The sequence below is a fragment of the Artemia franciscana genome, chromosome 8, assembly GCF_032884065.1.
Source record: "Artemia franciscana chromosome 8, ASM3288406v1, whole genome shotgun sequence".
Lineage (NCBI taxonomy): Eukaryota > Metazoa > Arthropoda > Branchiopoda > Anostraca > Artemiidae > Artemia > Artemia franciscana.
In genome coordinates, this window is record NC_088870.1 from 33,772,751 (window position 1) to 33,787,464 (window position 14,714).

The following is a 14,714-nucleotide window of genomic DNA, read 5'->3' on the forward strand; positions in this document are numbered from 1 at the left end:
GTTTTTTTACTATTTTAAAAACTAGAGTGGAGAGAAATAGTCAAGCTTTAGTGTAAAGAGTGGGGGGAACAGCCAAAATAAACAGGCATCCGCGATCTGTATTCTGGAAAAAAATATCTGATGCAGTTTTCTATGCCGGGTTGTCTGGTGACAACAACAAAAAATTCCATCTCTATTACTCGCGTGAGGAAATGAGTAAAACATACCTCATAATACTTCTGATAATTTTAATCCCTAAATACAAGTTGCGTGCTGATAATCTTCATAATCCCTTATTTTATGCATCGTGTGTGTTTTATGCTATCTGGTGGCAACAATTTATACTTGGTGTGCTTCGGGGTCTAGCCTTATGTGCAGGTTTTTATACCAGTTGTGTTGGCAATCTTTTCATTTACTATCATCCGCACAATCAATGTTTACAAGAAAGGATAGAGTGAATGAGAGAGGATCTTTTTATTATGAACAAAAAATGGTCTAGGCTGCCCTTGGAAAGAAACAAAAGGCTGGATAATAGATTTACAGGTAAAAGAATAATCCCACTTACTTACTGATTTCAGTACAATTTCCTGAAAATTAGACAAAATCCTTCTGTCTAAGCAGCTTAGCCCACTAGCTGTTGTTCATCATGGTGAATCAACGTATAAGTTAGGCTCTAGGCTTTTGTGAATAAGGTATAAGTCTGGAATTGGCACTGTTTAGAAGGAGATATTTTAAGAAAACAATTTTTACTTCACAATATACAGATAAATTGTTGTTACAGAATTTCAACTACAGCTCCCCTAAACTTTAGCCTATGCTTAAAATTTAATATTTTCCATGTACTTAGCCATGTGTTACCGCAAATTAAATGAACTGTGACAAATTAAAGAACCGAAAAAATACACTTGAGAAATACGCTATTTCAGCTGTATATTTACACATTAGGGGGGAAGGGCAGTAAAGTATAATAGATCTGCAGTCACAACGTGCTACATACAAATTTTTGCATATTATGAAGCAAGAATTCAGAATAAATAATGACCAAACCAACACAGAAGAGGTCTGGGAAGAAAGAAGGGTAAGTGAGGCTATTGTCGATGAATATTTCGTCTTTGCTGAGCTTCAGTCTATTTTTCCAGATAGTGGAGTGCAAAGCACTTCTTTTGCACAAGTTGTTGTTAATCCCTTGCTGCCAGAGCAAACCAACGAAGATTTTAATGAATCAGAGCTATTAAATGCTAAAGCGAGTGGATATTCTGTTTTATATACTGATCTGAATTCAAGAAACGAACAAGACTATCAGATTGATCAAGACAAAAATTTTGCTGAAGAATATCCTCTGGCTGAATCAGCGAATAAAATTGGTGCTATTTTCTCATTAATCATACCATAAAAACGGAAACGCATCATTCCTCAACACGAGTCTAGGAGACATTCCTTAAAACAGTTCAGACGTACAAAAAAGAAAGCTTGGTCATTAACAGTATTTCATCGTCTAGAAAAAGCAGGAACAGAGACAGATCAAAGCCAGGTTGAAATTGAATAAAGAATTATTATACTAGATGCCAAGACAGAGAATATGAAGGAAGGAAAGTACTGACCTAGAAAGATGGCGAGTGGAAAGCTACTACTAAAGCCTAAACGGAAACATTGTAATATTGATTCTAAAAAGGTTAGTATTTGGAATGTTCAATTATTCTTGAAAGTAAGATGCAGAGTTTGTTTGGTAGTTTTTGGACAAAAATGTCCAGGGAACAAAAGAAAGTTTACGTAGCTGGTCTCTTAAGACGATTGTGACAAATTAAAAGGATCTTATCTTGGCCCTTCTAGAAGAAAAGAAACCCCGAAATACAATTTGGAAACCTCAGAGGGGATGTTGAGAGTTTGCAAGCAAAGATCTTTGGATACGTTTGGAATTGGCAAGTTGCAAGTGAAGAATTGGTCTGAATAGGCAGTGAAGGATGACATTCATCCATCACAAGATCCAAACCACCCGAAACCATAATTCAATTCGATGATAGGAAATCAGCACTTGAAGAAAGAAAACAAATGCAGATAATTTTTTGGATGATCTCCAAAAACTCCCATGACACTATTGCAAAGCCTGGGAAAAGAAAAAGTACTTTGAGTATCCTTTTGGGACTGTTAAAGAGCTTTTTTTGTGGTTATAAGAAGAAATTGAGGAAAGGAGAGGGTTATATTGTTAGCTATAACCTTTTTAGAGAACTGTTGAAAGAAAAAGACACTTGGATTTTCAAGTCAAAGAAGGGCCAGTGTAACAAATGCATGGCATTTAAGTTGAAAAACCTTACCGAAGAGGAGTATTTTGATTATATATTAAAGGAGGTAGAAGCTAGGATGGAAAAAAACAGTGACAAAGACAAAGTAAAAGAGAGCTCACGGGTAATTTTTGTGACAACTCATGAACTTGAATCCATGTTGCTTTGTTAAAACATAAAAGCCTCATCTCTTGACACAAGCGGAAGATCGTTGTATATAATTGGACTTCTTACGATTTTGTGAGCTAAGATTTATTGAATATAGTATGGAACAAGACTGAAGGGCTGTTGAATGCATCTGAATTTCTTCGTCAGTTATTTACAGGTTAGAAGACCTACTACGATCATAACCAAATGAAGAGACAATTATTATGTGGAGCAATGGATGTTCATATCAGATCAAAAAGAGAGTTCTTTTTCATGCACTTGTTAGTTTTGTTATTATGCATGAAGTTACTGTAATGTAGAACAGTGTCCACCAGACAATGGAAAACTGAGGCAAAGATAGAGAAATTTACTTTCTAAGCATGTATGTATCTGAGATGAAGGATGCTAGGTGTAATCCTTACCCTTATCTATTTAAAAAGTAAATCATACATTTTTCAGGTACTAGACAGGAATAAAGTATTTTCCTGATTATAGACCTGGGTGTAAAAAGGGATAACAGAATATCTCCATGACTGTTGCCTATAAACACAATCCTGATAGATCTGTTTATAACAAGCTCAGACATACGGAAGAATGGACCATTCTGCCAAAATTGTCTGTGAGCGAAGCAAAACTTCAAATACTTCCACTTCACGAAGGAACTCTTAGGCTTGATGCATGTAAGTTAAATGACCTTATGGGATTTTTGGATATCTACAAGGGGACTAAAGCTAAGTGGTACATCTTTATTATATTTGATTGTAAACTGTTTTGGTTTTCTTAGCAGGGCTAGAATAATTATGTTTTAAACAAAAACAACCTTTCTTAATTCTGTAGCCTACAACGTTATTATATTTGGCACACCCTCTAAAAAGATTTTCAACCCTTAAGAACCCTTTGCACACCACGTAAAAATTTCTTTTTTCCGTGTTCAACTTGCGCACACCACGCATATTTTGAATTTTAGAAGAAAGTTGGTTATCACACCTCGTATAAAAGAAATTGGGGCTGTAAACAACTCTTATAAGCTGCTTATAGAATTTCAAATTCTTTATGGAAATTTAAATTTGTTTGTACGTATAAAAGAACTTTTTTTGGAGTCAAATGGAATTTTTTGGTATTTTTATCTAAAATTCAATTTTTACCAACAAATTAGTTTTATTGTCTACCGAAGAATTAGATTTTCGATCATACGAGGGGTGCACACAGCTAATAACTTTTGATGGGTAAGACTAAATTTGATGAAACTTATATATTTAAATCACCATAAAAATTTAATTCTTTTGATGTCTCTATTTGGACCAAAATTTTGTGTTTTAGAGTTTTGGTTAATAATCAGTCGGGTTGCCCCTTACTTGCAGTTTGTTACCACGAACTGTTTGAAGAGTTTTGACTAAATAGCCCTCTATCCCAGTCTTATGCAGTCATACAACTGAGCTGACAGGCGTTAAAGACTCTTACAAATGTGTTATCTTGATAACGGTCAGCTTTAAGAAATTTGTTTACCGAGCCTAACGTTTTACAAATTCTTCTTTATATAATTCCTGATAAATAAATATGATTTTCTTTTTATTTTGTATATTTTTCCATAATTAAGCCTTGCAAAAGAAACTCCTATTATGCTTATCAGTCCTAAAGGGGTACTTTGGGGAATCTGGTTTACCATTTAATTACTATTCCAAGAACAAATTATTTCCCAATTAAAATGCTATATTCCCAATGGAATGATTTATTAATAGGCATCATTCAATTAATGGAGTAGGATATAAATATAATTTGTCATTTCAGGGATTTTTGATCCCTCACAGCAACTCCACCCTTTGGCCAAGCGATGGACAAAAAACCTTTTTACGGCTTTAGATTATTCAGAGAGGATTTTTTCTTCTTTTTTTTACGAGAAGCTGTGTCTTAGCGGCAAAAAATACCAGTCATGAAAAGTCAGTGGAATATAAGCTGGCTAATAGGGCAGGCTTGTTCAACTTATATTACTAATCGCAATAACGAGTGAAAAAGCAAGTTTTTTTTTTAAATTGACCACACTCCTGTTGCTATAGTCAATATTTATTTACAAAGCTGTGTTAATAATTGGCCTCAGCCATTGTCATGGAAGGTTTTCAAAAAAGCTACTTAATCCTTTAATTAATTGACAATATTACCAAGAAAAAGTTAGAATCAGAATTTTTATTAAAGTCAGGAGGGTGGTAATTTGAATTTAGTGCAAAAAAAAACACTCCCCAGAAACACTTTCCACTAGTAGCCTGGATTCACTTTGTTTCCAGCTAATTCATGTGTTATTGCCAATAACGGTAAGGCTGCTTTAAGCTAGTTGCGAATAACAGAAACAGTTTTACTTCCATCGCCAAAAATAAGGCCTTTGATTAGACATGCTTCACTCCCATGCTTTTTTCGGGTAAGTTAATATTTTCAAAGGGGCAAAAGTTCGAAAAAACCTATAAAGATACTTGAACCAGTTGGAAAGAAAAAAAATTCGAAGCAAAAATTGTAAATATTATAAAAAAGGACACGGGCATTTAGCCCCTTCCCCTGTGCACATGCAGGTTACTCTTTCATAAAAAAATGGTATGCATAATTAAATATATATAAATGAGTAAAATCCATTTTAAGATCAGTGGCGCCATTTCAGAAAACCTTAGGGGGGGCCAAAAATCGATTTTGGGCCCCCATCCAGCCTTAAAAATCTTAAAATTTTCGAACATGCCTTTAGGTACCGTACTACCTTTGGGGTTCATATTTTGCAGCTTATTTAGGGACCAAAAACAGTACCAAAATAGAACATTTACTATATAAATCAGAAACTTACGTACAGTTACTTCAGCAATGGATATCTCCTTTGCTTCATTTTTGCGAAGTCGTCGACAAGCTTCTCAAAATTGAGCTCCTTCACTGCAGCTTTCTCAGAGAATATAAGCAGCAAATGCGAAAGTCGCTCGTTTTTCATCGTTGTCCGGAGGTAGTCCTTCACAAAGGTCAACACAGAGAAAAAACGTTCATTTGAGCACGTTGTGAGCGGGAGTGTGAGGACTACCCTGACGACCTTAAGAAGCTCAGAATAAGCTTCTTTCAATCCTCCGAGGCGTTCGAAGACATCTAAAGCATTTGCCGGTTTCTGTGGAAGCTGCGACACAAATGCACGAGCTATTAAAGCTTGACACTTCAGCTGCATAGTATCGACTCCCGCCTGATCGAAGTATGTCGCGATCACAAAAAGTAAATCTGAGTCCATAAAATCTGTGGATTTGGGGTTAAGGCAACGTTTGGCTTCTAGCACTGGCAGGTGGACAGAAAAACGCTCTTCAAACTCATTTAACACTCTGTCCAAAACCTCGTAGAACTCTCTCCGCATTTTGTCTTCCGTTGTTGTGCTTTCGGAGTCAATGTTGTGCTTTCCAATTGTTGTTGTCGTCAAATAGTCTCTTAGTCTTCCGGATATCTTCTGAACTCGTTTTGATTTAACAGGTATGGCTGAAGAGAGAGCACTTGTTTCCGACAGATCAGCTCCGACATTAATGGCCATCTCTTTAGACTTGCCGTATAGGACACGAAAATACTCGTCATCACGCATTTTCCTCAGTTCGTTCTTTGTTGCACTGATTAAAGTGCAAGCTTCTGAGATGACCAGATCTGCTGCCTGTAGTTGTTCAGAAAGAGGGTTTATCACTGCAAGAACTTCGTGAATGACATGCAAACTGAATATGAAGGGAAACGACTCTAGCTGGTTCTTAAGGCCCGTAGCTTCTGCCGCTGCCTCCCTGTCAGAAGATTCTTGAACTACTGACAGAACTGCGAGTATGCAGTCATATCTAACCAGGATCTTAGCCACTGATCTATACCAGTAAGACCAACGTGTCACTACTGTCCTTTCAAGCATTAGCACAGGCACATTGGCAGTTTTCTGGGCTTCGACGAACAACTGGTATCGAGTGTTGCTGTTGGAGACGAAACTGTAAACTGTTTGCAAAACTGAAAATACTGATGAAATTCTTTGTATTTTCTGCATACAATCGCCAATGACAAGGTTAAGTCTATGGGAATGACAGTGTGTGTACACCGCTTGTGGTGCTTTTTCCCGGAGACGGGCCTGTACTCCTGAAAAGTGTCCGCTCATTACACTGGCCCCGTCATAGCACTGTCCAACACACTTTGACCAGTCAAGGCCGATACCCTTTATTTCGTTGTAAATGAAGTCGGCCAAACTCTCAGCGTCAACCTTGCGCATGTGGTAGCAACCTATGGCCCTTTCTTTGATTTTCAGGTCATAAACATAGTGCACTAAGATCGCGAGTTGTTCCTTTTTCGAGAGGTCTTTTGTCTCGTCAACAAGAACGGCAAAATATTTTGCTTCTCTGACTTCTTTCGCGATAGAACTTTTGATTTCATTTCCTATGACCTCAATGTAGTTGTTTTGGTACTCGTGTGACATGTAATGGCCATAGGCCTTACGAGAGTTTTTCATCAAGTCCGGGTTGATTTCTGTTAAAAGATGTACTGTCTCTACGAAATTCCCTTGATTGGCACTAGACTCCCCTTCATCATGGCCACGAAACGCAAGACCTTGCTGTCCAAGTAATGCTGTAGTTTTTAGTAGAGCTTTTACGTACTGTCTATTCTCTAGTATTTCTTTTTCGCGTTCTTTGGAGAGGCATGACGCAACAGATTCGGCCGCCTCCGTCTCAATAGCCTTAAACTGAGTCAAAGAAATGGTACATGCTTTGTGTCGGTCGCTGTTTTCGTGCTGCCGTATCAGTTCAGAAATGTCTTTCCACTTTCTAAATCCTATATCAATGAATGCTCTAGCTCCATACCTTTCGCCTGATCTTAGCGAGGATCCACTGAAATGTCGGCAATTGAAACAGAACACCGAGTCCTGTTCTTTCGAATATTCGAGCCATGGGTATTTCAAGAAATAGGAGCTTTTAAATTTTCGTTTGCGATTCCCGATGGTAGTGGCGGGATAGTCAGTCAAAACTGGTTGGCAGGGGTTATCATACGGGTTCACGGACAAATCGGTACTGATCGTTCTGGAAGCCATTTCCTCCGTTTGTGGTTCGCGCAGGTTTGTCTCCTCAGAAATGTGTCTCACGTCCAGGGTCTGCTCGTTTCTCGGTAAAACTTCGGTTGCCGATGGGTTGTCCCTTGACGTCCCAGCATCACTATCCTACAGAGTAATCAAGTTTTAATTAAAATCAAATTAAAAGTGATGTCCCAGTTACTTCTTTTACCAGGACGTGAATTGTACATAATTAACATAGAAAACAACACAAAATTTAGAGCAAGCAACAACAAAAAACATAATCAATTCAACTACGAAGCTATAATCAATTAGTTCGTGGTAACGAACTTCAAGTAAAAAAGCGACACGGCTCAATAGTACCCGAAACTCTAAAACACGGAATTTTGATACCTATAGATGCATCAAAAGAATCAGATTTGTACGCTAATTTCAAATATATAAGTTGTATCAAATTTAGTTTTACCCATCAAAAGTTACGAGCCTGAGAAAATTTGTCTTATGTCCGAAAAAAGGGAAAAACACCCCCCCCTGAAAGTAATATAACCTTAACAAAAATATCACCATTTAATTCAGCGCATCACTGAACTTTACTGCAGGAGTTTCAAGCTCCTATCTGCTAAAATGACGAATTTTGGATTTTCTTGCCAGAAGAAAGATCAAGGACGCGTGTTATTTTTTTTCCAGGGGTGATCGTATTGACCCAGTTGTCCTAGAATATCGCAAGAGGGCTCATTCAAAGGTAAATTAAAAGTTCTTGTGCCCTTTTTCAAATGAACAAAATTTGGAGAGCAACTAGGCCCCATCCCACCCTCTTTTTACCCTAAGTCACCTGATCAAAATTTTGAAACAGCCATTTTTTTTAATATATTTAAAAATTTAATGAATATGTCTTTAAAGATGTCTTAATTGTCCAAAGTCTCTGGGGGAAGGTGTTCAATTTGTGGACTTTGCCCTTTTTTATAAATAGTATAGGTAATTGCGAAGTATACAGACATTTTCAGTTTTTTTCTGGTGGGGGGGCAGCTCGACAAAAGGAGGTTATGTAGGAGGATCTTTCCATGGAGAAACTTTTCATAGGGGAGCTGAATTTTCGATCAAGGGGGCACTGGATTTCCAAGTATTATTAAAAAAAGAATAAGAAATTAAATGAAAAAAAAGTTTCTTCAACTCAAAGTAAGGAGCAGGATTGAAACTTAAAACGAAAAGAAATTATTACATATGAGAAGGTTCACCCTTTCGTCAATACCTCGCTCTTTACGCTAATTTTTTTTTTTTTAGTACAAAATTCCTATACAAAATTTCTTTATATATCTTGCTTTCTATTTACTGGCTCAATTTCACGCTTGGAAGTGTTAAGGGTAATTGTCCCAGTAAATTTTAACCAGGATTGTATTGTTCAGAGGATGTTTCCAAGGGGGATTTCTCCATGGAGGTGAAGCCAGATTTCCTGGCTTTATTTAAAAAATGATCAGAAATTAAATAGAAAAACAAGTTTTTCAACTGAAATTAAGGAGCATTATTAAAACTTAAAAATAACAAGAATTATTACATATACGAGGGGGGTTGCCTCCTCCTCAACACTGCGCTCTTTATCCTAAAGTTTAAATTTTGTCCCAATTCTTTAAAAATGACTCCTCAAACACAAAGGGCGTTTTATTAAAACAGTACGTAACTTTTTTACAAATGCTGAAAAACTTTAGCATGAAGAGCGGGGTGTAGAGGAGGGGGAAGACCCCCTCCTCTATGGGGGCACTGTGGGGGACATGGGGGGATCCAGATTTCTGGCAATTCCGCGAGATCGGTACTTCCTGACGCAATAGGACAAAATTTAAAATGTGGTAGATTTACTTACAGTCGGTTTGAAAAACGAAGTCAATCGTCGTTGCATCTTTATTTCTTCTTCTTTCCTTTGGGCTTTTATTTTCCTTTTTTTTGCACCACTCGCACCGGATGAACTCATGTTTCAATAATCCGATTTGAACTTGAACACAACTCAACACTGTTTCACGGTTCTTTATTTGATGAAGGGTAACGAGAAACTAAATACAAACCCTGGTCTGGATACCCAATTTCCAGATTGTTTTTCCAGAAATTTCCAGATGTTAGCCTACACATAAATGTGCCGACTGACGGGATTCATTAATCACTGGAGAGACTTCAATGTCACAGAAGCACCCGAGCCCAGAAAGGACTTTACTTTACAAACCCCTGCCAAAAGGGTGACCATAAATTAATTAGAGAGAACGGCAAAAACAGGATACTTTCTTGAAATGCAATAATCGTCGAGTATCTTGAATTTGCTATTTAGTAATAATTCACAGTAGAAATACGGTAAAAAAAAGAGAAAAAAGTAGAACAAGGACGAATAAACAAAGAATTACGTGGTTGAAATTGGGCCCCTCCAGAAATCAGGGGGGGGGGCCATGGCCCCCCCTGCCCCCCCCCCCCCCCAAATGGCGCCACTGTTTAAGATATGGCTAAGACCTCGATTTCTCTTCAGCAGTGTTAGGCTGTTAAATAAGAAAGAAAATCACCTTCCGAGCTAATGGGGTCAATTCTGTTTCGATCGTTGTTTCAAACTCAGTCTCAGGGGTAAATGGACTTGTACATATCGTATCATAATCAATTTCGTTAAAAAATATGGACTTGTAAAAAAAAAGTCCTAGAAGAAATGGTCGAATCAACCAATTAATTACTTTAAAAATTTAATTAACTATTGTTTAGTCATTGCTGTTAGGGGAGTAACAGCATCTTATTTAATTATTTATTAATACATCAAACAGTAAGCAATAATGCTTGTCGCTATTACCTGTCACTAATAAATTAATCGATCTGTCCAATTTTAGGCATCTGTAGTCTATAAGAAAGAAATTGCAAAAAATGGAGAGCCTATTAGCCTGTATTAATTGCCTATTATCCTATATTAATTGCCTATTAGGTTCAATATCCAAAAGGAAAAACAATATCCAAAAATAAATACTCAAACTATACTGCATACACACTTAATTGCTTATTAACTTTTTTTTTTCACAAAAACACTTTTGTTCATGATACTTGCCCGCCCTGTTTATAAAACAATGTAATGATTGAAAAAAGCCCACATAAAAATTACACTCAGGAAAAATCACATACCACCTGTTTAAAATTTTGTCATAAAATATTGCAATCAGAGGACATCCAGCACAAATGATCAAACCTAGCCATGGATGGCATTTCTAATGTATATGTTTCTTTTTCAATTAAGCAGCCCTCATATAGCAATAGCATTTGTTTTCGTCTCTCTCTTTATACTTCTCTCTCTATTTCAAAATTTCTCTCTCCCTCCCCTCTCTCTCATTTCTCAAATTCTCTTCATTTTGTCATACGCCGCTGTTCAATTTCGTTTGTTTTTGTTTTCTTTTGAAATTGAATTTTGGTCAGTTTTAATATCCCAAGTTCTAACGCTGATATTATATAATTCTTCTTTTGGAAGGGTGAGGGAAGGGCTCCAGCTTGCCTCACCCTTGCTCTTTACGTTAAAGGTTAACCTACAACTCTTCTAAAATTGAAAATCTTTTGTGAAAAAGTGCACCTTAATTTTATTTTATAATCAAGAGTCTAAAATCAAAAAAAATAATTTCTCAGGTCTTAAAGTCAAAATTTTCAATTGAAGGAGGTGCTTTATGTGAGCTGTGGCACCTCCCCCAAAATTGGATCTTTGCACAAAAATACTTTGCTTATGTTTGGATAAACACAATCAAGTACCTCATTTATGCAGTTATTGCTGGTAAATAGAGAGAGGCAACGTTTTCAGTTTCTAGTCCCCTCCCCGAAAGACTTGAGATCTGAACTGTTATTATTAAAATTTCTTACATCTACTTGAGGCTTACATATTTTGACTATTTTACTCCCTCCTCTGAAACATAACAAGACATAGGTGCCTGCAGGGACATCATTTTGGATAATTAAAAGATGATATATGTCATTTCGGTCGAAAATAAGTTGTCTATAAGTCAAGGGTCAACTTAGCATGAAGAATTAACTGGTACAGTCAGAATTGTCATGTTTCATACCGTTGCGAAGATAAAAAAAAAAAGAGACTTATGCCAATAAGGGGCGTTTGTCTCTGGTTTGTCAGGTCTTATTCCAATTAAGAATGACAGAAGGGGATTATATTATGGATCTTTTGCAAGGGGCCCTGGCATTTGTCTCCTTTTTCTTCAATGTAAAAGGAGGCAAGCACCAAAAAATAGAATAATTTTGAATAAGCTCAGAATACTAGAATTTCATTTATACCACTGAAAAGTGCGTAAAAGTTGGTTTATAGTGTGTTCCCATTATCTCCATTATTCCATCCTTCATAGCGACCACATCCAACAAACTTTTTTCTGACTTTTGGGTTCTCTTAAAAAGTTACAAAAATGGCGTATGTCAACATTTTAAATATCAACAACCGAACTGCCCCCACTTATTTACCAAGTAATAAGCCACATAGACAAAATACTTTCTCACTTGAATCTTCCATGGTTTTTTTTTTCGGGGGGAGGGCAATAGTGAATACATTTGGAGGACAGTAATAAAAACATTTTTATGATCTGTAAAAAAATTGCCTAGAAATTCTAGAAAATGAGGATTTTAGGAGCCCAGCCCCGAAGCCCACCCTTGTGGATAATTAGAATACAAAAACCAGAGCTGACACTTTGAATCTAGTTACAATCCATGTCTTTTCATTTTCCTCTACTTCTGAGCAGAACCAGTTATTTTTAGACTGCGCTGATATTTTGTTTCTAATTAGAACCTAGACTTTCAAAGAGCACAAAGTAGAAGCTCAATGCGTAAATTTAAATTGATAATACTTACCAAACAAGACAAAACAAGTAGGACCCAAAAAATTAAGTACTTTAAACCTGCCATTTGCTATCTTATTGCTTCCAAACAATTTCTGGAACTAAATTTCCATCTTCTGGTATGCGGCGGTATGCGGCTAATGGTCTTAATTTGTGTCCAATGCTATTTCTCCTATGATAGAAAATCATGAATAACTTCTGCGATTTTGGTGATTTTGAACTGATTTTTTTTTGATGACTCTCGAGTTAAAAAGGAAAAAAATGTTGGTTTCACTTTTTCTGTATATGCTTTACCTATTGTGCAAAAAAAAGAAATCAAGTTATTTTAGTTTGGTGAATAAAAATTTAGTGGATGGGAAATGACAGTAGATTTTTTTTTTAGTTCATCCTGCCAGTATTTAAAAAAAAACGTTGGTTGCAGAATTGTTATATTTTTATTTTTAACGGTGCAAAAAATTATTTTTAATTTTCAACATTTTTCTTGCTAGAAGGTATGAAGTTGGCTCCAGAGGGTAGAATTTTGGATCATATGTAGATTTTATAATCTACAACCATTACAGAAAATTTCTGATGTCTATCATAAATAGTTTGAAAGCAAAATCAGAAAAATACAATTTCAAAATGTGCTTACTTTTTACTTATTTTACCCCTGTTTCCGGCTTAATAGCGTTGTTCATCAGCCAATAGAAAAAAAGGCGGGATTCTTATCCAATTTTAGGCATTACGCCTCCAAGGCATTGTGTCTCTGATTAGTTGACTTGTCAACTGAAGTCAATAAGACATTTGAGATATGAGGAAGAAAATTATCAACAAAAGGTGGCTGAATTTAAAATACCGGTAAGTAAAAATTACATATACAAGTTTCATTCCCTCTTGTCCATTAAATAAAAAAAACAAGTTTTTTTTAACTGCATGTAAGGAGCGACATTAAAACGAACAAAAATTATTCCGTTTATGAAAGGGGGTAGTCCCTCAATGTCCCGCTCTCTACGCTAAAGTTTGACTCTTTCTCACAACTATACTTTTTAAAACAATAAGAAACTTTAGCGTAAAGAGCGAGGCGTTGAGGAGGGGACTACCCCTTTCATATACGGAATAATTTCTGTTCGTTTTAAGTTTTAATGACGCTCCTTACTTGAAGTTAAAAAAAACTGTTTTTTTATGTAATTTCTGAACGTTTTTAAATTAATGCATGTTTTGATTTGGCTAACCGCACAACGAAATTTGCATATCTTTTTTTGTCTAAATGGCTTTCTCATATTTTCGTTCTGACGATTTTGAAGAAAATGGGGTGGGGGAGGAGGTCTAGTTGCCCTCCAATTTTTGGTAACTTATAAAAGCACCTAGAACTTTGTATATTTGTATTACATATATGAGGGGGTTTGCCCTTTCGTCAATACCTCGCTCTTTACACTAAAGCTTAAATTTTCTCCCGGTTCTTTAAGAATGACCCTAGAATCACCAAGTCCGTAGAATATATAGTTGAAATTACTTTAACGGAAAGAGCGAGGTATTTAGGAGGAGATGAACCCCTCATATGCGTAATAATTTCTGTTCGTTTTATGTTTTAATGCTGCTCCTTACTTTCAGTTGAAAAACTTCTTCATTATTATTTTTTCAGTGTTTTTTTTAATAATGCTAGAAAATCCTATGCCCCTTCATTGAATTTCTTTTCCCCGTGACAAATTCCTCTAAGTAAAGATCCTTCAACGTAGCTCCCTCCCCTCTACCCCCCCCCCCCCCTCAACCAAAACCCCTCAACCGTTGACTTTTAATTAAAAGGAATAGTTGTGGGAAAAGTCAAGTCATGGCCAATTGTAGAAAAAGCCAAGACAGATTGTCCAATTAAGTGGGCATCAGGTCAAGGTAAACACTGATCAAAGTTTATAACTTGTAGCCCCTCCCCCGGGAACTATGGGGGAGTAAGTCGTCCCCAAAGACATTTTATTATGTTTTTTGACTATGCTTAAGAAAATGGCTATCTCAAAATTTTGATCTGTTGACTTTGAGAAAAAAAATGAAAGTGGGAGGGGGCCTAGGTGCCCTCCAATTTTTGGTCGCTTAAAAAGGGCACTGGAACTTTTCATTTTCATTAAAATGAGCCTTCTTGCGACACCCTAGGACCAATGGGTCGATACAATCACCCCTGGGAAAAAGAAAACAAAAAACAAATAAACACTCACCCTTGATCAGTCTTCTGGCAAAACAATTCTATGACTTTTAGGGCGTGTTTCCCCCTTTTTTCCAAAATAAGACAAATTTTCTCAGGCTCTTATCTTTTGATGGGTAGGACTAAATTTAATTAAAATCCGATTCTTTTGACGTATTTATTAGTATCAAAATTTCGTTTTTTAGACTTTCGTTTACTATTGAGCCGGGTCGCTGTTTTGTTTTTCTATGGTTCTTTTCATTTTTTTTAGAAAGGTGCTGCTTGGAGAACAAGATAAAGAT

The 14,714-nt window shown here is 36.4% G+C and overlaps 2 protein-coding genes across 8 annotated transcripts in view; one reads left to right on the forward strand and one right to left on the reverse strand.

The window, feature by feature from the left end:
- LOC136030327 (zinc finger MYM-type protein 1-like) overlaps positions 1 to 13,288 on the reverse strand; it is a 93,640-nt gene extending 80,352 nt beyond the window's left edge. For 2 of the 3 annotated variants that reach the window (XM_065709237.1, XM_065709236.1), the window contains exons 1-2: positions 9,290 to 9,864; positions 5,231 to 7,581 (exon numbers count right to left, since the gene is read on the reverse strand). In XM_065709237.1, the coding sequence (XP_065565309.1) occupies positions 5,233 to 7,581; positions 9,290 to 9,397 (2,457 nt within the window). In that variant the 5' untranslated portion in view covers positions 9,398 to 9,864 and the 3' untranslated portion in view covers positions 5,231 to 5,232. Of the gene's footprint in view, positions 1 to 5,230; positions 7,582 to 9,289; positions 9,865 to 12,276 lie in introns of those variants that run through there. The other variant, XR_010618248.1, reaches the window with a different exon arrangement.
- Positions 1 to 14,714, forward strand: part of LOC136030328 (matrix metalloproteinase-25-like) — a 122,309-nt gene that overhangs the window by 74,523 nt on the left and 33,072 nt on the right. The gene's annotated exons all lie outside the window — the stretch shown is intronic.